The sequence below is a fragment of the Electrona antarctica genome, assembly GCF_951216825.1.
Source record: "Electrona antarctica genome assembly, chromosome: 19".
Taxonomy (NCBI): Eukaryota; Metazoa; Chordata; class Actinopteri; order Myctophiformes; family Myctophidae; genus Electrona; species Electrona antarctica.
Genome location: NC_136800.1, coordinates 25,371,463 through 25,399,457, shown reverse-complemented (window position 1 = coordinate 25,399,457; position 27,995 = coordinate 25,371,463). Strand labels below are relative to the sequence as shown.

The 27,995-nt window shown below is 43.4% G+C and overlaps 1 protein-coding gene across 1 annotated transcript; it reads right to left on the bottom strand.

Moving 5' to 3' along the window:
* Positions 1–27,980, bottom strand: cyp7b1 (cytochrome P450, family 7, subfamily B, polypeptide 1). The gene is made up of 9 exons (XM_079529879.1): positions 27,945–27,980; positions 24,011–24,147; positions 10,116–10,252; positions 6,866–7,138; positions 6,361–6,577; positions 5,407–5,531; positions 2,768–2,974; positions 1,248–1,426; positions 1–369 (listed from the first exon to the last, which is right to left on the bottom strand). The coding sequence occupies exons 2-9, from the start codon at positions 24,091–24,093 to the stop codon at positions 76–78; spliced, it is 1,515 nt and encodes a 504-aa protein (XP_079386005.1). The 5' UTR covers positions 24,094–24,147; positions 27,945–27,980; the 3' UTR covers positions 1–75.
* Between the last annotated feature and the right edge of the window lie 15 nt (positions 27,981–27,995).

Below are 27,995 nucleotides of genomic sequence, written 5' to 3'. Positions count from 1 at the left end.
ATCTGTCCACCCTTCAGCCCTCAGGCTCGTCCAATCAGGCATTGCGCTGCCTGTAGCGGAACTGGTCTGGTCCAATCAGGCGTTCCGCTGCCTGTAGCGGAACTTAACGTCTTTGGTCGGCAGCAGGATGCCCAGCCCCGCCCTGCTGTAGTCCAGCGTGGCCTTGCTCTGACCTGCAAGCAGCTGGAGGTCGAAGTAGATGAGCGTGAGTGCCACGAACTGTTTGATCTCGTTGAGGGCGAAGTATCGTCCAGGACACATGGTGGAGCCCGAGCCGAACGGCATGCGGTAATACTTTAACCTCTGTCCCTCCTTGAAGAAGTCCGTCTTCTCACTTCCTTCCTCGATGAAGCGGTCGTAGCGGAACACCTGCGAACAACCAAAACCAATGTTTAACCAATTAAAGGGGGTGGGTTGTAAGTTATATACATATAATTATTTTGTTATATTAACCCATTCAGGGTGGAAACCCCTTTTGGTGTTTTAAGCTATTGAAAAATCGTGAAAATATGGCGCAATTCTTTGAATATATATTCTTTCAGTGAACGTTTTTAACTCAAATCTTTGTTTTTGGGGGTCCCTGGAACTACATATTGTCAGATGGGGGTACGCGGCCAAATACAGATAATTCTGGGGGTCCTTGACGTGCAAAAGTTTGAGCACCACTGACATAGAAACATAGGTTTAAATGTGTTTAAATGTATGTGGTTCAACTGATTTTGATGCTTTTTTAAAGATTTGGTGGCCTGAAAAGGGTTCCCCAACTTTTCAGGCCACGACCCCCGAAATAATCATATTTGAACTGGGCATCCCCCACCCCGACGAGCACTATAGAATTGTAAGTTGTAACCATTACATTTAGTTTGAATAGGTTCCACTTCCACAGATAAATATTCTGAAAATAGCCGAACTATACAAGCTCACAATGCCTCGCACTGCAAGGCAACTTTGATGGAGGAGATTGGAGAGGGCCACTATATTTCCACACTCCAGAGGGACAAAACGCATCACAGTGTGAGGCGTTTTGAGCTTCGACTCGATATAGACCTTTTTTTTGCTTATATCCGATATCCCTTGTATTGTATGTTGGTTTGTTTACTGTTGAGTGAGAAAACAATTTGCACATTAATATAAGTAATAATCATCTGGAGACCCCTTGGGGCCCCGGCCGCGAAATTACGAACCCATTGGGTTAGGGTGGCGGTTATATTAGGTTTAAGGGTTAGGATTAGGGGGGTTAGGGGTACCTCAGGGTCCTGGTAGATGTCGGGGTCCATGTGCATGATCTGGGGGTACAGAGCGATGAAGTCGCCCTTTCTCACGGCCACTGAGCGCTCCGCCTCCAGCGTCAGCTGGAAATCCTCCTGGGCCACGCGGATGTTCATCGACGACGACGACAGACGAAGGCTCTCGTTGATGGAGCTGTCTGTGAACATTCAATAAAATATCGTTACACTCTTTAATACCACTTTTACTTTTTAAACGTTGATTGATCCATATGTTTGTATTGACAAAAATGCATAGTTATGATTGATTGAATATTTTATTGACACAGGAGTACAACGAGTAAATAAAACGGCAAATGGCTGTTAACACCCCTCTCTTCTTCCATTTCTTTGTTTTCTTGGTAAAATAACACGATGGGAACTATGCACAAAAACAAACACGGGTAAGGCAGTGTTTTGTTCATCATGTGCTTTCACAAGTTCACTAGATCCTCCTCCGCGTTGAGTTCTGTCATCTGGCTGAATAGCAGTAAGTGACTGGGAGGTCAAGGGTCACCGTATGCTGGCCGTGAGGTCAGCCTCTCCACGCTCATCCTTTTTCTCCTCTTGAATAGTCGATAGACAGCAGGGTGTGATCCAGGACACCTTGAAGTTGTGTGTGACCTCTTTCGTGCGTTTGACAAAACTGTCCTTGATCCTGCGGGATCTAGGAAGCTGTTAACCTACCATGGTCTGCGGTTTCCCGGAATGCTGTTCGACTTTGAAACAAATAACCAAGCATCGCTCCAAAACATAATTATAAACAAACAAACAAATAAACAAATCAATCAAACAAACAAACATGTAAATAAATAAACATGTAAATAAATGCATTTCCAGACAGTACATTTCCAGTGATTGTGTCATCCCCCTTCAATTTCCACCAATAAAAACATGCCTAAAATAGCGACACTGAGTTTAAAGGTGTTAATAAGATGTTGTCTCAAAATAGCCCCTCCCTCTTGTTCTTGCATGTCCTGTGCCAGGATGCTGTCACTGACTGTGCTCCTTTCACACATGGAAAGAATGGTCTTCTTTGCAGCAGTGAAAGAGCTCAACAGGGCTTAAAAAACGTGAAAAACACGTCCCAGTGGTTCTCGAGGCTCATATCTGCTTCTTTTGGGCTTGAGGTGACATTTCTTTCAGTGCTCTTGACAGGTCAGGACAAAGAGCCCATTGCCGTTTCAGGAACTGCTGGGTTCATGCCATGGTCATGGTGTACTGAGGGTGTACAAATGGAATCGAATGGACCCGTAAGGGTCCATTTGTAATCCTCACAGACCACTGAGGATTTTACTAGGTAGATAGGTGCTATATTATAAAACCTTATATCACACAGCTGGTCTGTGGATTGGAAGAAAATAAAAAAGGCTAGAAGCTTGTATATCTTGTATATCGGTTGGGGCTCTGCGGACAAAACAATGCATATTAATGTGAGGGTCCTTGGCGTGAAAATGTTTAGGAACCATTGTTTTAAAGGACTACCATGTAGTCAAACCTACCCATGTATGGTAAGTGGTCCAGCTGCTCTTTGGTCAGAGTAATGTCTCTGTGCGTGATGTCCTCTGTTTCAGACAGCTGCAGGACGTCCAGGACCTCTTGTCGGACCACCCGCAGGGCCTCTGGGTGGCCCACCAGGTAGTACATGGTCCAGAACGTAGCCGGTACCGTGTTCCCTACAGCCGCCCACAGGATGGCAAAGTGATGCGCTGGACATTGGACAAAAACACATAGCAGGGACATGCAGAGACTGTCAAGAGGGGCAGGGGCTAAAATTTAGAAAAGGCACCTTTGGCTGGAATTTTGTTTGACAATTCTGGGCCTGGAAATAGCAGATCTACAAGCTCAACGTGCAGCGGCTATTTTTGGTTGCGGGACACTGGAGTTTACCTTACACTTACTTACTGATTCTGGGTGCAGATGGACCAAGGGGGTTCCAGGGGGTCCCCAGCAAAATGATTGATAGTTAGGTGTAGGAATAAATGGACCCTTACATGTCTGTAACTCTTGAGAGCGTACGTACACATGATGTAACCAAATGGACCCTTACATGTCTGTAACAGAGTATTCTTCTGACTACACACATGTCCTAGTATGAGCAAACAGGGATAGGGGATCAACGTCACATTCAGATTCTTTGTTTGACCCCGCAATAACTGTGTGTCTCAATTAATATGATTATTGGCAGAATCGTTTAGAATTAGTTTTGCGGTCCCATTAAAAATGTTCACAACGTTGGTGGTTGTGCAATCATCTGCATTTCAATACTTCACCATATGCTGCGTTATGACGAAAAAACCCATAAAATGTGAAATGAAACAGTTCCAATGTTAACACAAAGCGTGCTACGATATCCTATCCGCTTGATTAGCCCTGCCGCTACACTGATAGCATTGGACGACCAACCTTTTCCAAGGCCGACAGGCAGCAAATGTTCTCTTATAGCGAGAAGCACACCGCATACCTCAAAAGAAAGCTTAATCTGTCCACTCCAATTTAAAAAACAAATAGATTTTACCATCTTCCATTCTGGAGATATTTACCTTCATGTAACACCTGCTTTTGTAGTAACGTACTCTTCTTGAACAGAAAGCCTAGCTAGGGGCCGTTTTATGTCAGACGTTGACAGACAGAAAAATGACAGACAGAAAAATGAACACAAATAATATCCCATACATACTATACACCGGATGAAAGCCCTGAATGTCTACTTTTACGAGGCAAAAAGTACACATTGATCCCACCTACCCTTCGTCAGTAATTGGCTTTTGTATGAGCTACAGAATGAGCATAGGGACTGAGGGAACATATTGGGGCAACATTTACTTTTTTGTTTATTTTTTATGACGATGATGATGATGATGATGATGATGATGACGGATCGGAGATACGCCAGGCGAGCAGATGAAACAATGCAAAGACGCGTTGTCATTATTTATCCATCTATGTACGTGTCTGTCACTGTGTATCGTTGGACGGTGGTGTTGCTGTTTTTTCCTCCGAGGTGGAAAGACTGGTGTGAGGCGTTTGTATGCTCTCAGAGTCATGGGGGTCCATGGCCTAATCATACTAAACTGGGGTGTCCTTCCCCAGTTTAAAAATCACACCTATGTGAAGTAAGTGGTGCAACTCCGTGTGGGCGTCCCCGGGGGGTCCCCGGAACTTCCAGACACCCACAGGAACGCACCCAGGGTGCCGGCTCGGTTCCGGTGAGCCGCCCCGCGTCCGAAACAGTCGAGAAATGACAGAGTTACCGTGTGGGGGTCCCCGGGGGGTCCCCGGAACATCCAGACCCCCAGTAACACGCCCAGGGGGCCGGGCCGGTTCCGGCGAGCCGCCCAGAGTCCGAAACGGTTGAGAAATGACAGAGTTACCGTGTGGGGGTCCCCAGGGGGTCCCTCTACTGTACTGTACTGTCACACCCAAAATCATACAGTTAATATGTGTGTGTGTGTGTGTGTGTGTGTGTGTTAGGCTGCGCAACAGTGACACTTGTTTGTGAAAACCAACCAAACGCTATTTGCGTTTGGTTGCTCAGACCCAGCCAGCCAGGGACAGACCCAGCCAGGCAGCCAGAGACACACAAAGCTCCTTAACACCTTGGAGGCGCAAGACGGAGATCACCGTCAAGTTCAAGTGCACGGTCAGTTGCCCGAGACGGAGATTGATTAATCTCTGTCCAATTAGTGCTATGAAAACTGATCGCATCGAGTCTACAGCCTAGGAGCGCTTGTTGCGCAATCCTCGGTGTTGCACAACAGTGACACGTCATCGAAAATGTTCCCTGCCTGTTTAGCTGACGACAACGGAAATCTTAAAATTTTCATAACTCCAGTTGCTAGTCGCGATAGATTTATTCTTACCTCCCGTTGTTGTCGATTGACTCTAGAGTGGTGTGGCTATTGTTAGCTGCTACACAGACATTCACAACAACTTCCGGTCCGCCGGTAAAAGTGGTCCATTGGCACATTTTATTAATGGATTAAATAGGCCCGAGCCCTCAAGGTGTTTTAATGAAGTGATTGCACCACTTAAAAAGTACAAAAAAAAAATACAAAAAAAAAGAATCACAGATCTGTAGGACTCTGTACCATCGACCCCCAAAGAAGTGTAATGGGTCAGTGTGCGATGTTGTTGTTACCTGCTTTGTCGACGTCTCCCAGGGAGTCGTACTGCTCAAACATCTCTGCTCTGCAGCGGATGAACTGAGACGTGTTGGACCAATGACACATTCTCTGAGGCAGGAAGCACCTGATCAGCTTATCCCTGCACAATAATAATAATAATAATCAAATAACAACAACAACAATAATAATAATACTAATAATAATAATAATATAGATTAATGATAGAATTTATGATGATAGAATTCCATTCTGGTCAAACAGAGTCAGGGTGCTGATTTTATGCGTGTTTCACTGGAAACACTCCACCAGTGGGTCTCAAAGTGTGGTCCAGGTACACTAATGGTTCCTTGAGGGGGTTCCAAATGGCCCCTTTTGGGTGTGTAACTCTGAGAGGGCAGAGTAGACTACACATGGAACCACAGTGTGTAACTCTGAGAGTGCAGAGTAGACTACACATGGAACCACAGTGAGTGGGGGTTCCAGAGAGTGCAGAGTAGACTACACATGGAACCACAGTGTGTAACTCTGAGAGTGCAGAGTAGACTACACATGGAACCACAGTGTGTAACTCTGAGAGTGCAGAGTAGACTACACATGGAACCACAGTGAAACTCTGAGAGTGCAGAGTAGACTACACATGGAACCACAGTGTGTAACTCTGAGAGTGCCGAGTAGACTACACATGGAACCACAGTGTGTAACTCTGAGAGTGCAGAGTAGACTACACATGGAACCACAGTGTGTAACTCTGAGAGTGCAGAGTAGACTACACATGGAACCACAGTTGTAGACTCTCAAGAGTTATAGGGGTCATTGAAATTTGAAGTTTGAGAACCACTGTGCCACACTAAATGGAACAGAGCCATAATTAGTATAATTGGTCAGACCTGTGAAGGAAGTAAGGAAGAGGACCACTTTCTTTCCAATATGGCTGCTGTGCATATAGTACCCTGTTCCTATCCATATACCTGACAGCTTTGGTGCCCCACATCATCCAGATTGGGACGCGTGCGATGAGCAGAGGGAACATGTTGTCGAACTTGAGGAAGTCGTTTCTGAGCGCGCTCATCCCGCCGTGGCGCCGGGAGTCCGCCGGGCGGCCGTACAGCGTGAGGAACGTCGCCTCAAACATCAACGTGCTGCAGAACTCGTACAGGCTGCACCTTCTCCAGCCTCCAGGGGGCACTGTTATCCAACATGACAGTGTTGGATAATGATTAGGCTGATGATTAGGGCTCTATAAAATAGTGAATTTTCTGTTTTTGCTCTACATTAAATCTGTTCACTGAAAGTAGCCGATCTGCTATTTTCTGCAGAAGAAGTTAAAAGTGTGTTGACAACAACATGGAATATAAAATGTCACTGTTGTATACAGATGAACGGAAACCATTCTTTCAACTTTGCAAAAACTAATTGCTATCATCCGTAAGTAATCGCGATCAGTTGATGGCGTAAAAATCGCGCCAGGCCTACCTCCTGGCTCCACCCCCAGGTGGTCCTGTCTAAAGATGTGCATGAGGTTTCCCATCATGCTCTCCGTCAGTGCAGTGAGGCCATCACCCTGCAGGAGGCGCTGTGAGCGCTGAATGCGGCCCTCCATGCCCGGGAAGCGGCCGCTCAGCACGGGTGGGTAGCCGAACGTGGGCGGGGCCACCTGGTCCGTGAACTCGTGGAAGTCCAGCTGGCGGCCATGTTTTATAATGGACGGGAAGAGGAGAGGGTTCATTATGAAGGTCATGTATTTACCTGGAGAGAGAGAGAGAGAGAGAGAGAGAGAGAGTTAGTTATATTTTTCATTATTATCTGTATAGAGGCTATGCACGTGACATCATCATCATACTCAGAAGTTATGCAGGAACGTCTACTGAGTGGCAAAAAACTACTTTCTGGCCTTGACAGCCCAAACAGAAAAGTCTTATCTGATTGCATTAAACAACATTAAACTCACTTTGCAGCTCAATTTGCCACTCACTTTGTGCATGCGCATACACTCTATTGCAGAAAAGTAACACAGTGGTACAGTTCGAGTCTTAGCTGTTCTCTCTTTGAGATGGAGAGTCTAAAATAAAGTATAAAATATGTAGCCTATGTTCATATTACTGCTGAAATATTGTAAATTATACTTACACCTCTATTTACAATAGCTTGTATGTATTAATAGTTACTGGACATTACACTAAATCGGTCAGGCCAAGTGCACATGGCTGAATTCTGAATGTGTCCTGATTTTAAAATTGTGTTTGTTTGTTTGTTTGTTTGTTTTGTTTTCGTTTTGCCATGCCTATTGTAGTAATGTTATGACACCTGAATGTCCCCACAAGGATCGATAAAGAACTGTCTAAAGATGAGGGAATATGTGCGACGCCTGTTTATTCTTGTTCTCACTTGAAGCAGTTACCATGATTAAGCAGCAGGGGGTGCAGTAGAGTTACATATTGGTTAGATTGTAGTTTTGTAAAAGGAAGTGTCATGAGATTGGGGATGACATAAGTGTGTGTGTGAGACTTTTCTGTCCAGGCTGATACTGAGATATCTGAAGCATTCCTCCATCTCAACACTGCCATTGTCTATATGACATTCAGAGGTGATTGTTATGTTATTGTTGCTAATGTCTTTGTCAAAGTGATGTCATTTTCAAGAACTGACCTGACAATCCTAGATTCTATTACTTTCCCTCTTTTCCCCACAGCCATATTCATGAGTGTGTTAGATTTAGGTGTGCCAGTGTGTGAGTATTGTCAGTACTGTCAAAGCCATGAAGAACTTGCATAATCAAAATTACATTGGACCAGAGCCCCTGCTAATATTTCCAGAGCATTTCTATTTAAGAATGAGGATGTTCTAGCGAGGAATTTCACTCTTTGGTTAACCTTATTTATGACCTGTAATGCCATACTCTCTCCGGATAGGTTGTTGTCCAATATACATCCAAGGTACTTGATTGCTTCCTTGGCCGAAACTTCATATAGTTACCAGCTACGACCTTGAACCCAGGGGATTTCTTTAGTTTAGCTCTAGACGCAAAGAGAATCGACTCTGTTTTGCCGAGATGTAGAGACAGCCTATTGTCTACTAGCCAGGAACTGATCTTGAGCAGCTCTGAACTCAGCACTCTTTTTACCTCTGTGTGTCTTGGTGTGAGAAAAGAAGAGCAGCATCATCAGCAAAAAGATCCAGATTGCAGCCACAGGCTGACTGCATATCATTAATGTATACTAAGAAGAAGAGTGGACCTAGTATGCTCCCCTGGGGGACTCCACTCGTTAGAGGAAGAGGTGAAGATATTGTGCCATTAACGTCCACGACTTGTTCTCTGCTTCCTAAATAAGAACGCACCCACTGTAGTGACATATTGTCAAACCCTAGAGCCTTAAGCTTCATTAAAAGAATGTTATAATTTACTGTGTCAAAGGTCTTTTGGAGGTCCATCATGACCATGCCACAATAATTCCCCGAATCAATTTCAGACCTGATCTGAAATCATAAATGATTATTTCTATGATTTTTGATATAGAGCTCAATATTGACACCGGTTTTTTATAGATTGGGGTTACCCTTGCCTGTTTGAAGTCCTGTGGGAAATAGCCCTGTTTAATTGACTGATTTATAATAAAGGTGATGCATGGGGTGATGACTTCAGCAGCGTCCTTTAAGAATTTGGCAGAGATATTGTCCTGTCCCGTGGCTTTAGAGGAGTTTAGGGCCCTGAGGTGTTTTAGAACTGTTCTTGTGTCACTGTTCTGAAGGAGAAGGCCTCGGCCTGAACTCCTTTATTTTTATAGAAGGACTCTACATGACTTGCTCCAAATACACATGTAGGGCTGGGCAACTTATTGAATCGTTAATGTTTCCGCTATAGTAGAGAAGTAGTGGTTGAGATTAGGACGATCAGTTATAAGTGAGCCTCCTATATTTAGATTAAGGTTTCGCGATTTTGTGTTCGATTTATTTCTATAACCTGTCAGATTCAGGCATTTCCATAGTTTTTGCGGGTTAGACTTGTTTTCTGATATCTTGACAGATATCTATTAAACTCCTAACCTTGTTTCTAAGTTTTTTAAAGTCGTTAAATACCTGCTGGTCTTAATAGCCTTCAAAATTTCAGCATTGATCCATGGGTCTGTTCGTGCTTTCACGCGACTACTTTAACTGGGGCGATTTTGTCCACCACTGATATGTGCATTTAAAAACATGAGAGCAATCAATTTGACTTAACAGACCTGACATATCATTGCTATTATATTTCTTAAGAGATCTGATCTTCACTGTGTTATGGCAATCGAATACAGATCTCTCAACCTTCCGTGTGCAGAAGATAATTAAGTGATCACTGAGGCCATAGTCGATAACACCACTATTGGATATTTTGTTTTTATCTGATACCAACACCAAGTCAATTGTGGTTTGGGATGAGGGAGTTATACAAGTAGGCTCCGTTATTAGTTGATTTAAATCTAGTTTAATGCAGAAATGTTTAAATGGTTTAAACATAGGATGATTAGAGTTGGAAATGTCAGAATTAAGATCTCCAGTCAAGATTGCTTCCCCCGAAATAAACTCAGCCCCCCTGGCGCTGGCCAGGGTTGAGTTAAGAGCTATATATTGTTGACAAAGAGATTTAATGTTGAGGGAAACAAGAGCATACCAAGTGCAGAGCCAACTGAAGTCATCTCTAGTATAAAATGCTTAAGTAGTTAAATGGAATGAAGGTGTAAACAGCTACCTGCTATCTGAACTGTGAAGACATCTCCATGTTTGTTCTTCAGCTCTGTTAGAAACCCAAGAGTATCTCTGCCGAACTCCACTGCCTTGCCAAGGACGGGAATCAAACCTTTTATCAGTGGAGGCTCGCCGTCCTTCCTGCAGAAGAAACATAAAAGGTCATTTCAAATGTGTGAGAGAGAATCACAGTTTGACCTGTATAGTATGCACTTACTTATACACTGGTAGCTGACCAGTAGAACCACAGTCTTGACAAATGCAAAACAGTACATGGTACAGTCCAAGCACATTTATCCAAAAGGATAGCACCGTTTCCATTCAGGTCCCATGCATTCATTCACAACACAATGATGACAGTAATCGAGATACCTCAAAAACATGACAACTATTTACAGGTGTAAGTACAAAAAAATCAAAATACAAATAAATCACTTGGAGGGAGGTTGGGCATCTTCTCTCCTTTTGACCCGCTGACATTGATAGGTGATTTTTCAGACCGGTTTTAAAGGAAGCCAGTGATTTGTTTGTTTTGAGGGAAGGGGGCAGGGCATTCCACACCTGAGTGGCAGTGCTGTGGAAAGTGAATTTACCCATATTTGTTTATGTGGGTGGCACCAGATCATTATTTATACTCCCTCTAGTGTAAGTTGCTCACCTTTGTCCGAGAACCAGGAGGTACAGGCGTAGTCAAATATGGGCTGAATAAGAGCTCCAGCTAATGTCCTGAGAGCCCTCTTGTTAACAAAGGAGGAGATTCTCCCCAAGAATCTTGTATCTCCAGGATACAGCCCAGATATGTAATCTCTACTTTACTAGCAATTATAATGTCGTCAATTCTGACACTGAAATCATTTACCCTACTAAGGGAGTGGTTAGACCCAAAAAGAATGGATTCTGTTTTACCAAGATGTAATGAGAGTTACAGTTTGTTACTGGTGTACTGGGAGCGTGCGTGTGTTGGGGGTGTTCAAAAGCCTCAAATCAATCAAGATAATCAGCATGCAGTATAGACCAAATGTTGATAATGCCACAAAACAAGCAATACATGCACACAGCTCTGTCAATGCAGAGGTGAAACATCTGTGTGGATTTACTTTACTTTGAAATTTGTTTTATTTGACATGTCAACAAAGACAAAACCAGAGAAGCCCTGACACAAACAGAACAAAACATATCAGTCTTACCAATGGTGGAAGCAATTTTACTTATTACTCATTTTCAACATTTTACTGTCATTAATATACCTTAGAGGTGTTGTGTGGAAATAATAAAAAGTCCCCCGATTCTGGTAAAGAATGATAAAAAAGAATGATAAAAAATCATTAACATGGTGAATCACATCTTGATGATGTGATTCACCATGTTAATGTTTTTTTTCAGACCTCCAGTTCTAGGAAACACAGAATGGGGGGACCTTTTAATTATTTCCACACAACAGCTCTAAGGTATAATAATGACATAGTAAAATGTTAAAAATGAGTGGAATGCCCCTTTAAGTACTTATGTGAGGTACTTTTACTTTACATATGTCCGGTTTTCAATACACTTCTACTCCAGCAGAGGCAGTTTTTACACCACTACATAATATATAGATTTAGATTATTGAAAAACATAACCAAACTAGAAAAAGTGCCCTTCTGGGCACAGGTCTCCACCAGGAGGATAGGACTGTGTGAGATGTTTGGCAAAATCTTTAGGAGTAATATAAACATGTTTGTTTTTTGCAACAATTTTCTTCATTTTGTTGAGGAAATGCAGAGCCAGATCACTAGCTCATAGCATCTCTGAGGATAGAATTCTGGATGAGCAGGACATCTCATGTGTACCGATTTGCGTGAGATTTGGATGAAAACATTGGCCTGATTGGCCAATGTTAGCCAATCAGGATGGAAGGTGGGACATGGTGCAGATCCATGTTGATCACATGACTATGGAGATAGTGTATACCGAATTGTGTGATGTATGGATAAAATGTGTATGAGTAATCTACAGAAATATGTTTTGCCTAAATCGGCCTCATGGTGGCGCTATAACAGGCCGTTGAAGAATATTTGGGGCAGAGGTTCGTCGTTGGCATCCAGGGAGTGTGTATGCAAAGTTTGGCATGGATCGGGCCAACGGTGCCGGAGATTAGCTGGTAACAGACGGACGGAAGGAAGGACGGACGCACACACGCACACACGCACACACGGACGGAGTGCAAAACATACTCTCTCCCATGCCTTCGGCCTGGTGGAGACAATAAGCCCCATTAAATAGCAGATCTACAAGCTCACAACACACGAGTCATTTTAGTTTTGGCACTTTAACTATATTTTGATGCCAATACTATTGTACATAATAGTATACTCAATCGAATACAGTACTCGTACTCGTAACAGAGTATTTCTACATTGTGGTATTGGCTTGCTACCTCTTACTGAAGTAAGTTATCAGAGTGATTCTCCCACCACTGACACAACCTCTACAGACAAGGCAGGGGGTCCGCAGGGGGTTACACGCATTCCTGTGACCCCCCTGAGATCGTCACCCTGCCAAGTCACAAGTTTCTTTATGAGAGAGCTGCAGTGAATCATGGGAAACCTAGAAAAGAACGTATTTGTATCAAACGAGGTCACAGTGTGAGATGAGGTCACATCCAGTCTGTACACTGTATTCTCTTGTATAAAAAATTGGGTCCAAACAATAACTAAAAACCCATCAGCAAACAGAAAATACCAGGCATGTAAACAGGGTAGGGACTACTGCAACGTGTGGAAAATACTCCAGAGGGTTAAGCTGTAGTTACTCTACAGCAGCGGTGAGGTCTGGTGAACCCCAAGGGGTTAAGCTGTAGTTACTCTACAGCAGCGGTGAGGTCTGGTGAACCCCAAGGGGTTAAGTTGTTGTTACTCTACAGCAGCGGTGAGGTCTGGTGAACCCCAAGGGGTTAAGCTGTAGTTACTCTACAGCAGCGGTGAGGTCTGGTGAACCCCAAGGGGTTAAGCTGTAGTTACTCTACAGCAGCGGTGAGGTCTGGTGAACCCCAAGGGGTTAAGCTGTAGTTACTCTACAGCAGCGGTGAGGTCTGGTGAACCCCAAGGGGTCCCCATCTAAATGATTGATAGTTAGGAACCAAATGGACTGGTCTGTACAAATGGAGTCGATGGAACAATGAGGAGGGGATTGCTCAGCCTCACACTTTAAAAGCACTGAGTCTCTCAAGCCATTGAAGGTGAGGAGCCTGTGCCACTGAAACACGAGTTTTGCGAGTACATTTTTTGTGTTCGTTTTGACAGCAAGTTTTAGTCATAATCATTTGAATAAAATGTAATTTAGTTTTAGACTAGTTTTAGTCGACTAAAAATAATACCCTCGGGGCATCTTACTGGTGCAAGAAAGCAGGCGGGTGCAGTGCAAACATAAACATCAAAGGGGATCAAGCCACTGCCCTTTTACCCTCTCCAGACCATGAATGAAGCATTTACGATGGTTGAGAGAAACGGAAATGCCCCCTCTCCATGCCCAAACGCAGCGTTCAAGAGAATTGCCTTTTTCTTTGCCTTTCTGTGACGCGCTGAGAGCTTGTAGATTGTGTATTTTAGTTGTGCCTCACCATGCGCAACAAGGTATCAAGGCGAGCCCTTACATCGAAACCAAACCTGGCCATGTGCACACATGTCCACTCACCGAGCCCAATTGCACAGACACGCAGACACAACGAGTGGTCCGTCAGTCCAGAGTGCTGACAATCTTGACAATCAAGCAAATGCCTATGGAAACTGACTTTGATAACCATTAATTCTACTACTGGATTGCATGATTGTGCTCTTATTCTCTAGAACAAGTATAGTCCTAGTTAACATTTAATATGAGACATTCCTGTAAATCTGTCTAGAAATATAAAAATAATGATTTGGACATTTCAGCCCCAGCTCGAAGATTTCCAACAATCTGATCCAGATGTTTGGCGTGGGGTGGGTTGGGATTCCTCAAAGGTACACATTGCACCTCAAAACTGTGTAGAGAGACCTACAAGTTGATGGGAACGAAGGAAGAGAACACAAGCCCTTGCCATCGATAGCCGGCTCTTAAATCCATGCTCAGAAGGTTTGTGGCAGACTGGGATTAGTGGCCCACTGGGCCCCTTCCTATTATTTGCCTATAGACTCTATAGAGAGGTACCGCAGCGCAAGCTTCGACAGGATTCTCCCCTTTAAAGCTTCTGTGTGGCCCTGCAGGACGAGGCCCACTGGATGTGCTGCTGAAGGAGGCCAAGGAAGGGTCCCTGCCTCAATAGGCCAGTCAATCTAAGGTTTGACCCTAAAATAAATACTCTCTTGTGTTTTAAAGATGAGAGACCACCAACGGTCATTTGGTCAGCGCTCCACAGCGTCAGAAGCAGAATTATGATATGGCTGCTTGCAGGACGTTATTTCAAGAGGGCTTTTGCTACAAACGTTTGCTGTCAGAAACGTGTTTCCCGCTGTTCCAAGTTAAGCTGTTGAAGGAGTGGACTGACCGTACCTCACCTCTTGCAGGCCAGGGGGGGCAGGCTGCATTTAAAGACTTGGGTCGTTTTAACCCGTTAAGACCTGCGGCCGATTCTACAAATGTGTTCTAAATCAGTAGTTCTAAAAAAAAAATGTAATGTTTTTTTTGTGTGGCTTTCGCCTTTATTTTATATTTTTTATGGAGGGACAGACAGTAGGCTGACAGGAAATGGGGAGAGAGATGGGGGAAGACATGCAGTAAAGGCTGTCGGGATCGGGAGTCAAACCCGCGGCACACTGCCAGACTGAATTACCAGCCAAGGTGCCTGGACCACTGAGCCACGGCCCAGGCTGTAGTTTTCAAATTTTTTAGAAAATGATATGTATTTGGCGGCGGACCCCCATCTCAAAATGTATGCCTGCAAGCTATACAAGGTGCTGAAATAAGATCTCTTCTCGTATGCCTAATTTATGCTCCGTCATATTACAAAGTAAGAGACGATTTACATAAAACATATTTTGAAGACTTTTTTGACAGGTGTATTAATACATACAGTATATAATAGACAAGCGTCAGTCAACACTTGTCACACAAAGCATAAATTGATTTAGTTAGCCAATTTTGACAAAATTGCATAAAACATTGGGGTCAACCAATAGTCAAAAACCTATGAGTAATACTAAAAACATTCAAGTGTACATTATGCAACACATAATGCCAAGGCTCAGGCAAGAGGAGCTTTCTGTTGCTCGAACAGTGAAAGACGAGCAACATGAAAAGTTATTCATGCCCACAAATACTGAATATATATTTGTCCATACTTCATTCTGATATCTTGTTGCAACCATATAGCTCGCATTTACTATATGAAAACCTGCATCTCCCGACTCCCGTCCGTCTGTCCGTTAGTTAGTCACCCCACGCCTCCAAATATGGTCACGCCTCGTGACATCACACCTCCATATATGGTCACGCCTTGTGACATTACGCCTCCATATATGGTCACGCCTTGTGACATCAGCTAACCCTGGATAACCATACATGGAGAAGACTGGATCATCACCTAGATCTGCATATATGGAGCCGGCCAGCAACTCTACATCTGACCTCAAACCTCAAACCCTTAGATCTCCATATATGGAGCTGACCTGTTCTGACATTCCATATGTTGATCCTTCCCAACCCGTCCTTCCTGTTCTGACATTCCATAATTGATCTGACCTCATCAAACCCTGTACACTCAAGACACACCAGCGCTCGCCCAGCAGTCTGCCATCTGCCGTTACCCAGGCGGATGTGTGCGTGCACGTGACCTCGTCCTTTAGGGCAAGGTCGCTTCTCCCTCTCAGCTGTCCTACTGTCTGTCTCTACTACACTGTCTCCCTCTCAGTCCTACTGTCTGTCTCTATACTACACTGTCTCCCTCTCAGCTGTCCTACTGTCTGTCTCTACTACACTGTCTCCCTCTCAGCTGTCCTACTGTCTATCTCTACTATACTGTCTCCCTCTCAGCTGTCCTACTGTCTGTCTCTACTACACTGTCTCCCTCTCAGCTGTCCTACTCTCTGTCTCTACTACACTGTCTCCCTCTCAGCTGTCCTACTGTCTGTCTCTACTACACTGTCTCCTTCTCAGCTGTCCTACTGTCTGTCTCTACTACACTGTCTCCCTCTCAGCTGTCCTACTGTCTGTCTCTACTACACTGTCTCCCTCTCAGCTGTCCTACTGTCTGTCTCTACTACACTGTCTCCCTCTCAGTCCTACTGTCTGTCTCTACTACACTGTCTCCCTCTCAGCTGTCCTACTGTCTGTCTCTACTACACTGTCTCCCTCTCAGCTGTCCTACTGTCTGTCTCTACTACACTGTCTCCCTCTCAGTCCTACTGTCTGTCTCTACTATACTGTCTCCCTCTCAGCTGTCCTACTGTCTGTCTCTACTACACTGTCTCCCTCTCAGCTGTCCTACTCTCTGTCTCTACTACACTGTCTCCCTCTCAGCTGTCCTACTGTCTGTCTCTACTACACTGTCTCCCTCTCAGCTGTCCTACTCTCTGTCTCTACTACACTGTCTCCCTCTCAGCTGTCCTACTGTCTGTCTCTACTACACTGTCTCCCTCTCAGCTGTCCTACTGTCTGTCTCTACTACACTGTCTCCTTCTCAGCTGTCCTACTGTCTGTCTCTACTACACTGTCTCCCTCTCAGCTGTCCTACTGTCTGTCTCTACTACACTGTCTCCCTCTCAGCTGTCCTACTGTCTGTCTCTACTACACTGTCTCCCTCTCAGTCCTACTGTCTGTCTCTATGCTACACTGTCTCCCTCTCAGCTGTCCTACTGTCTGTCTCTACTACACTGTCTCCCTCTCAGCTGTCCTACTGTCTGTCTCTACTACACTGTCTCCCTCTCAGCTGTCCTATAATAATAACTTTATTTATATAGCACCTTTCCAAAAACAAGTTTACAAAGTGCTTTACAGATAATAATAGCAGTAAAAAATACAATAAGAATAAAACAAAATAAACACAATTAAAACATTTCATAAAAAGGCTGTGCAATAAAGGTGAGTTTTTAACCGTGATTTAAAAGAGGATACTGAGTTTGCCAGCCTGAGATCCTCAGGCAGTGAGTTCCACAGCCGAGGGGCCCGTACAGCAAAGGCCCGGTCGCCTTTTGTGATAAGGCGAGATTTTGGAACCTTTAATAGGGTTAAGCTGGATGATCTCAGGCAGCGGCCAGGCTTGTAGGGAGTTAAAAGATTATGAATGTAAGCAGGTGCCAGACCATTTAGAGCTTTAAAAACAAGTAATAAAATCTTAAAATCTATTCTAAAACGTACAGGTAACCAATGGAGTGCCGCAAGGACAGGTGTAATGTGCTCACTTCTCTTTGTGCGCGTCAGTAGTCTAGCAGCTGCATTTTGTATCAGTTGTAGTCTGTGAATGTTCTGTTTACTGATACCTGAATAAAGTGCATTGCAGTAATCTAATCTGGAAGAGATAAAAGCATGAATGACTTTTTCTAGGTCAGAAAAAATAAGAAAGGGCCTGACCTTAGCTAATTGTCTCAACTGGACAAAACAAGACTGGACTACCTTAGTCACCTGGAAATCAAAGGACAGCTCAGGGTCAAACATTACACCTAGGTTTCGGACCTTCGTTTTTTGATTACTGGAGAGGGAACCAAGACTGGAGGTAAGATTATTAGAGATTTGTGTGTTTGGGCAGTGAGGGGTAAATATAATTAATTCCGATTTGGACTCATTTAGTTGCAGGAAGTTTCTGGACATCCAATTTTTTAGGTCACTTAAGCAGGCCTCGATACAGGTGATGTCAGAGTGACCAGGCTTTATGGGGACGTATAATTGCGTGTCATCCGCATAACAATGGAAATTTATATTGTGGTTTCGCATGATTTGACCCAGAGGTAGCATATATATAATAAATAAGATGGGACCTAGTATTGAGCCTTGTGGAACTCCGCATGAGAGAGGGGAAGAAGAGGAGGAGGAGTCACCAAGTCCTACTGTCTGTCTCTACTACACTGTCTCCCTCTCAGCTGTCCTACTGTCTGTCTCTACTACACTGTCTCCCTCTCAGCTGTCCTACTGTCCTTCTCTACTACACTGTCTCCCTCTCAGCTGTCCTACTGTCTGTCTCTACTACACTGTCTCCCTCTCAGCTGTCCTACTGTCTGTCTCTACTACACTGTCTCCCTCTCAGCTGTCCTACTGTCTGTCTCTACTACACTGTCTCCCTCTCAGCTGTCCTACTGTCTGTCTCTACTACACTGTCTCCCTCTCAGCTGTCCTACTGTCTGTCTCTACTACACTGTCTCCCTCTCAGCTGTCCTACTGTCTGTCTCTACTACACTGTCTCCCTCTCAGCTGTCCTACTGTCTGTCTCTACTACACTGTCTCCCTCTCAGCTGTCCTACTGTCTGTCTCTACTACACTGTCTCCCTCTCAGCTGTCCTACTGTCTGTCTCTACTACACTGTCTCCCTCTCAGTCCTACTGTCTGTCTCTCCTGCACTCTCTCTTTAAGACAACATAAAGGGGAGATAACCATCTAGCCTCATTTACAACTTACAAGAAATCTCAGCATCACTTCCGTATAACTGTTACTATTTATGACAGCAAATGGTGGACAAAGTACTCAACTCCAGTATCAAATTTGGACTTGAGTTAAAGTACTGCAGTACTTCTTTTTAGAAATACAAAAGTAGGCTACATATCTTTAAGAATACATACCTATTCAAAAGTACAAATTGCAATATTTATTTTCTTCTTCTTTTTAACCCATTTAGGACTGAGGCTGATTCTAAAAACGCCTTCTAAATACTGAGTTTTCAGATTTTCTTCAAATATTAATTAAAAAATCAGACCAGTCTGAAGCGAGTGGTGCAACAGCACCCCTTATTGGTACCCCCTATTGGTACTATGTTACTAAACATAGTAACATAGTCCCATAGTAACATAGTCACATAGTCCCATAGGGACAAAGCTGTTCCTTGGAGTGGTTGCACCACCCAAAAATGACAAAAATGTTATGCTGCTAATATACTGTACATAATAGCAACAAGAACCCCAAAAGGGGTTCCCGTCTTGAAGGGGTAAAACACCAAAAGCGGTTCCCGTCCTGAATGGGTTTAATATCAATGTATTGCTGTCTTCAACATTTTTGCAGACATTTTCAAAATAAATATCTATAAAGAATAATTATATTGCAATGGGTTGTGAACTTGTAGCTGCTATTTTCAGATAGGTGGTTCATTCATACTGTAATGTGCCTTTTCCCTTCCTAGAAATGTAGTCGGGTCAAAAGTACAATATTTATCTATGACATGTACGACACTAAAGTATTGAAAAATACAAATACTAAAGTAAAGTACATATACTGAAAAACATTATGTACTTTGTTACTGTCCACCACTGGTAAGTCTTTCTTCAGGAAATAAAACGTCTGGGTTTCCGAGGCTAACTGGTAAGTTACAACACCTTCCAAGAAATCCAAGCATCACTTCGGTGTTACTGTTAGTCAGACGAGGCTACCACTCCTAGACGAGGAGCTGAGCTCTATTTCAACACACGGGTTAGGGTATGATATAACTTCAACAGAATGTTTAATACAGCCATTCCCAACCTGTGGTAGCCTGGCTAATAAGCCAGACTCAAATCACACTGTCATGTGGTATTTGAGTCTGGAGATGCTATGTATGGATCTTGTTTCCCGGGGGGGTGGGTTCAAACATTTTCTCTTTGACGCAATTGGTCAGAGCTACTGTCAGTCAAAGGTCTCAAGCATTGAACGTCACTGTACCAAAGCCCGCCCATATTGCATACCGTGTCCCGATTGGCCACACCAGTTCTCTGGTGTAGGAAATGGGCGTACAATTGAGCCTCTCCAGACCGTAATCCGCCGGCAGGCAATTTTTTTTTGCCAACGGCTGATTCGGTCTGGCTTATTAGCCAGGCTAAACCTGTGGGGCCACAAGGATATTGAAAGTGGCCCCCAAATATTAGGCAAAACACTACGATTTTAATGATAGTATAAAAAAAACCTTTATGGCTAATTGTGACACTGATGAATAAGAACTTATAGTAACTTGTTTTTTGTTCCTTTGATCCAAGCCGGAATGCAATCAATTGATCATCATTCAAATAATCATGCTCTGAAAATGCATGTGACCCCCCCACTTAACATGGTAGCTGTGGGTTAGAGTTAAAGTGTCCTTGAGCAAGACACATGAACCCCTAACTGTACCCAATGAGCAGGTTGATGCCTTGCATCGTTTAAAATAAATGGTAAATGGTGCATTTATATAGCACCTTTATCCAAAGCGCTTTACATTCACCCATTCACGGCAAAGGAAACCCGTGCAAAACACCAACACAGGAGCATTTAGGGCTTCTTGTGTCTTGCGGTGTCTTGCTCTAGGACACTTCAGTATAGGGCCCCTTTTCCACCAAAAGAACTTTGGTTCCGTTCTAAACTCTTGGAACCTTGGTGCTTTCATGAAACCAGCGGCAATTTTTTTGGTTCAAGTTCCGAACCAACTTTCAGGGTTCAGAACTTCTGAACCAATTCATTTTCAGTGAAACACTATACATATTAGGCGGGGAAAAAAGAACTGAACCATTTCAACCCTGGTGGAAAAGGGGCCTTAAGCAGTAGCCCAGGAACGAACCAAGAGCATTCAGATTCCTATGGCGGCTGATCTAACTCCTGAGCCACTGCAACACCGGCAGTGGCTTCCTCTGCTGTCGGTGTGTGAATGGATGAATGTAATGCACATTGTAAAGCATTTCGGATAAAGGCACCATTGAAATGCAAGGTAGCTGCTAGAACAGTGCCAAGAATGACCGCTAACACTGTAGAGTACTGCATTCGTTCTCAAAATCTTCATGTCAGGATCCACCAAAAACCACCAAATATACTACTGGTCTCTCTAGGTCGTCCTCAGTGAGAGACCAGGCACTCCCACAGACTTCCGTTGTAAATTAATATATGAATGAAAATAATATAGATTTTTTTGTGTTCAGCGTGCACAGAGATAACAAGAAGAACAACAAGTTTGGTTCAATACAAATATCAATGAACCATGTTATTGTATGGGGGTAATATCAGAGAGTATCATGCATGCACGCACGCACATTCACAGCCGACTGTAAATAAATAAATGTAAAAGAATTTTACCCTGTGACCTTTCGGTTACAGGACTCTGCATGTCTGGCAGCAGTAGTCAGGAGTATGTGTCTGTGTACGTGTGTGTACGTGTGTGTACGTGTGTGTACGTGTGTGTACGTGTGTGTGTGTGTGTGTGTGTTTGCGTGCGTGCGTGCGTGCGTGCGTGCGTGCGTGCGTGCGTGCGTGCGTGCGTGCGTGCGTGCGTGCGTGCGTGTGATTGGAATGTGGTTTCTTGTCCAGCAGCCCACGCAGTTCACTGTTCTCAAGCAAACAAAGCAGCAGCGGGACACTGGGAGCTGCTAACAACCTTCCTGTGTGTGTGTGTGTGTGTGTGTGTGTGTGTGTGTGTGTGTGTGTGTGTGTGTGTGTGTGTGTGTGTGTGTGTGTGTGTGTGTGTGTGTGTGTGTGTGTGTGTGTGTGTGTGTGTGTGTGTGTGTGAGAGAGGTTTAAAAGTGGATGTTTTGAAGATGAGTTTAGCTGGCTGAGTAATAGACACAAGCAGGCACACACACACATGCACACACGTGCACGCACACACATGGCACAATGTTTAATCGCTTACAAATGCTCTTAATCAGAAGAAGCTGTTGCGACGTGTAAAATGTTAAGTCTTTACTTTACTTGACTATAGGGTTGCAGCAGCAAACATTGAATTTATCTTTATTGTCTATAGTGTTTTCTTAAACAAGCATCGTTGAAAAACAAACATTAAAGCTGTATATAGGAGGGGCAAAAATCACACCCGTGTGACACCCGCTCTTATCATTATACATCATCATACAACATCTCATGAACAACTGAATTTATGTGATTGGTTAGCCGATTTGCTCGTCTACATATGACGTAAATTTTCCCTTCATTGTTAATGGCATTTAATGTTTGTGTTGCCACAAATTTACGTCATATTTGGTGGACATTTGACCCAATTACTCCTTTCATTGTCAATGACAAATATGATACGTGCGGGGACAACATTTACGTCATATTTGGCGGACATTTGACCCAATTTCTCCTTTCATTGTCAATGGCAAATATGATACGTGCGGGGACAACATTTACGTCATATTTGGCGGACATTTGACCCAATTTCTCCTTTCATTGTCGGCAAATATAATACGTGCGGGGACAACATTTACGTTCCGTGCTCAACCAATCAAATCATCACAATTGACAATGAAGGGAAAATGTACGTCATCTTGTCCCCACACGTCTCATATATACCATTGACAATAAAAGGAGAAATAAGGTCAAATGTCTGCCAAATATGACGTAAATTTGTGGCAACAGGCATTCTGATTGGCCAATATGAGATGATGCACGATGATAAAAGCGCCGCTCACTTCACATTTTTTGGTCTTCAATCTTTGTGTTTACACAAACATGAAAAGCTGGGCATAGGAGGGGGCTAACACCCCTCAAAAATACATTTCTCTCACACACACACACACACTTTGGCTTTTTGGCATGGGGGGTCAGATCAACATATGGAATGAATTCTGTACTGGCCCTATCTTGAGTGTACAGAGTTTGATGAGGTCAGATCAACATATGGAATGTCAGAACAGGTCAGCTCCATATATGGACATCTAATGGTTTAAGGTCAGATGTAGAGTTGCTGGCCGACTCCATGCACATCTATGATCCAGTCTTCTCCATGTATGGCTGTCCTTGGTTTCATGAGGTCAGTGTCGTGATCTTCATATATGGAGACAGGAGCGTGTCACGAGGCGTGACGGACTGACGGCCATATATGGTGGCGTGACATAATGAATTGCATTTTATAGCGCTTTTCCAAGTGCTCAAAGCACTTTACAATATTGTAAATTAATGAACCATATGGTTCATTCATGCATACATTGGGAGGTGAAGCGGCAAACAGTCGACGCCAGCGTCCTCACTTCCCACATTCACACACCAATGGTGGCTGCAGCCCTGCTTCCATTGTTTGTTCCATATGTCATAGACTATGACATATGGAACAAACAATGGAAGCAGGGCTGCATAGTATAGTATACTCCACACTACATCTCATCTCAGAAAGGTCTTATGAAATCCTTCAAGTGTAAAACATGCAGCAACAAGTCCCTGGCTATATACAGGTATACACCCCACAGCATGTTATGGAAACACTTTGACTAATGATCTGGCTTTCTTATCACTGTCATATCGTTATTCTTGCTTTTTCCATCATGCATTTATATATTGATGTTGATGAATTCACGTCTTTCACATTTACTATGAGTGTGTGTGTGTGTGTGTGTGTGTGTGTGTGTGTGTGTGTGTGTGTGTGTGTGTGTGTGTGTGTGTGTGTGTGTGTGTGTGTGTGTGTGCGTGCGTGCGCGCGCGTGCGTGCGTGCGTGCGTGCGTCTGTGTTTTCTCCTATTTTAGCAAAGCCAACTTCGTGTGGAAGTGAATGCGTGACCGAGCACGGAGCAAGTAACCTGATCGCACTGGTATTGATTACACCTCAGGCTCTTTATAGGCTAAATAATAAATCATTATAACGCATTTATTAACCAACTTAAAATATGAAGCACACCGTACGTGGTAACAAATGTAACTGTTGATATTGCAAATAATATTGTTCCTAAAACAACGCTTTAACGCAACACTGCAGATTGATTACCCAATACCATATGCGATTATCCAACTTCCAACTCGTTTGAACGATATCGCAGTTGGAAGTTGGAACACAACGAGGTGTCAGATTATGCACGGTTTCATGGGTTGAAATCAAACCTTTTCCTGCCACTGTGGAGACACAGCAGGTAGACGCTCAGAAGTCCCAGGACCACCAGCAGCAGAACCGAACCCAGCATCATCTCCTGGAGGAGAGGACCGCTTCGATCCGAGACTGTTCGGTCCAGACGGAACGACTGTTCGGTCCAGACGGAACGAGACTGTTCGGTCCAGTTCCGTTGACAGAAAACACAAAAAAGAGGGGGGAAAAACTTGAGAGATAGAAGGGAAAAAAAGACAGGACGGGTCCGGTGGTTGCAGATTTGCAGTAATACTAAAACATACAGTTCGGTAACTTCGGTTCTTGGCTTCAGCTAGAAAACATGTTTAGAACCCAGTTCAGACTTCAGAGGGGAGCGAGGGAGGTTGGGTTTGGATCCCATCCCATAGCCTACATGGACTGACCGTGTGCTATGATTGGCTAAAGGAGAGGTCGTCAAGGAAACGGAGGACGCTTCCCCCGAGGTGGCCTTTTACGCTAATTTAACAATTACCCCCCCCCCCCCCCCCCCCAGGGGGTCCCCAACGTCCCCAGCTAAATTAATGATTCTTAGGAACCCAATGGACCTAGCAGCAGTCTCAGTAATAATAGACTACTAGAGTGTAGTATATGCTACAAATGGAACCAAATGTACCCTTATGGCTTTTGGGTTAATTTGGTTCCACTAAACACTGATGGCTTTACAGTGCAGATTGGGGTTCCAGGGAATTAAATACATTTACATTTAAAATGTTTAAATAACTATTAAGGTTTCATCAGTACACCCACCCGGCTATATCCTCCCTCGGTCCCTCCCACATATCGGTAGAAGATTAATGCACATTCACCCTAAGTGACTCAGCACAACTGAGTTCAAGTAGGGTAACTATAGTACATTTACTTGAGTACTGTACTTGAGTATAAGTAGCTCATTATATACATATTACTCCACTACAATTATTTGAAAGCTTTACTATTCACAGATTTAGAATAGTAACAATAAACATACATTAAATGGTTAACATAAATAATTAAAACCCCACCTTTACCAGCTATACAGCATTAAAGCTATGAACACACATTCATATAGTTATTACAATACAATTATAATATTGTGAAATGGTCCATTCGGCATAATGAGTACCTTTTGCTAATGTAAGTATGGATTTCTACATTGTGGGTTAGAGTTGTGGGTTCTGTTACTTCTGTAGAGAGACCCCATTTATCAGCTTCAATTTTATGTTCCAATTTTGTCTGTATTTTTATATCTTGTATCCAGTAATCTCTTGGTATTGGTATTCTGACCTGAGAATGTATTTTGTGGAGACATGCAGGGAGACCCTAGAGATATAGCAATAATGTGGGAATAAAGCTAATAAAATGGGAAATATCACTGCACCTTACCACTATGCGTTCTGTTGTGGGAAATATTAACTCAAATCTATATAGTATATTGTTCCATGCTAGTCTGTCTGGTCGTGTCTGTGAGCAACGACACCTTGGCCTGAAAGCCTGTCTTAATCCAATCAACCCTTTGATCAAGCTGTATGTAAAAGACCATGTCACACCTATTGTTTGTTATGAGACCCTGCTGGGCCTGAATAGGTAACACTAGGTAGTCAGGGCGTCTGTATTGTACCTTTGTGAAGGTCATGTTTATCTGTGGACCTGCTTCTGGGGTATAAGGGAGGACCTACGGAGAAGCTGGGGAGGGGAGTGGGATGGAGACGACGAGAGAGAGATGTACTGAGAGAGAAAGTTTGAGTGAGACAGGCTAAGCCTGCTAGACTGAGAGATGTTGTTTGCTTGATGCTGTTCTTCTGAATAAACTTCTAAGATATACATTCACCCGGATGGACATATATTATTTCCATAACAGTTCTTACCTACTTGATACTCGTCTCTCTCTACACTAAATCTTTGTATAAAATAGCCGATTTAGTTTTACCCACTTTGTTTGGCCACTGACCAAATGTTCACCTACTGTATCATGACATGACCAAATGTTCACCTACTGTATCATGACATGACCAAATGTTCACCTACTGTATCATGACATGTTCACCTACTGTATCATGACATGTTCACCTACTGTATCATGACATGTTCACCTACTGTATCATGACATGACCAAATGTTCACCTACTGTATCATGACATGACCAAATGTTCACCTACTGTATCATGACATGACCAAATGTTCACCTACTGTATCATGACATGTTCACCTACTGTATCATGACATGACCAAATGTTCACCTACTGTATCATGACATGACCAAATGTTCACCTACTGTATCATGACATGTTCACCTACTGTATCATGACATGACCAAATGTTCACCTACTGTATCATGACATGACCAAATGTTCACCTACTGTATCATGACATGACCAAATGTTCACCTACTGTATCATGACATGACCAAATGTTCACCTACTGTATCATGAAATGAAATGAAATGAAATGAAATCTATATTTACCCAGGGTATCTGGGCTAAGCTCAAGAACTTGTTTCCAGCCGGCCCTGCTCATAGAACACATTTCATCGTAGTGGTTGATGCCTTGTTCAAGGGCATTTCAGCGGTGGTAATTTTAACGTGTCGGACGGCTGATTCGAACTGGGAACCTTCCGGTATCTAGACCGCGCCGCTATCCGTTCGGCCACCGCTGACATGACATGACATGCCCAAAACAGGGACACTATGATTCATGTGGTTATTTTTAGTAGCTGCATCAGATAAGATTGTTGTTGTGACACCATGCTGTAATTTATCACAGATAGTACAGTCACTGTGACTGTAAACCCATCTATGTACTGTATTATACAACACATCGTTCATGTAAATGTAGCCTATCTTCCTCAGTATTACATACTGTTACACACCTGAACTGTCCTTGTCTAATGTCTATCTCTGGGGTTTTCAACTGATATGATACTGAACCAGGGGCCATCCTGACTATAGAATCAACTTGGGACCACTGTTGTGTCAGGTGGGGATATTTCCTGTGTGACATACAATAAATAAGCACGGTAAACACATTCATAGAATGCAGAGACAGTGTAGTGCCCCACGAAGCTGATCACCGGTAAACCAATAACCTATCTGTCTAATCACTGTATAGGCTATACAAAAAATAAAAACAATAAAAATAAAAATACAACCTGTAGCCAATAAACTATCGGTTACCAGGTAAACGATGTGTTTACTATGTGTTAGTGTTTAAATAACATGCTATATAAATTACATTCTCAACATTGTGCTCAAGAAGATAACAGTTTCTGCTTCTACAGTTTGGCTCAGCACCAAAAAACGGGGGATGTGCATTACATTTTGTCTTTGCAAGAAGACGACAAACCTTAGGTACTGTTGTCAGGTGAGTTTCACAGGAGACAGGACCCCAATGGAAACAAGCCATATCATTCTTTATTCGGTTTGTCAGTCCATCACGCCTTGTGACATGCTCCATATATTGCCGTCTCCATATTTGAAGATCATGACGCCTCGTGACACGCCTGCCGTCCATGTGTTGTGGCACAACACATGGATCTCCATGTGGAGCTGACTATCAACACCTGAATCTCCATATAGGAAGATCACGATACTGACCTCATCAAACCCTGGATAGCCATACATGGTTTGGCATACTAGATCTGCATATATGGAGCCGGCCAGCAACTCTATCTAACCTCACTGACACCAGATTAATAGTTTAACTCCTGCTTCTCGACTGTGCCGTATTAAGAAGCTCTGTTGTTTCAGGCGAGGTCGCTTCTTGCCCTCAGAGCGTCTTACTGGTATGTTGTACAGTGGTGGACAGTCAGGGTCAGAATCTCATGACATTTTGGGTCCAACCTAGTCAGTGTGGAAAGAACACTCCCAGAAGTTCCTGTAGCCTACTGTATGTTATAAATGAATTATATTACTTATCAGAAGAGTTGGTTCAGTTTACCTGCTGCGGTATTCACTTCATTTATTACAAAGTGTAGTCTACTTTGCCCAA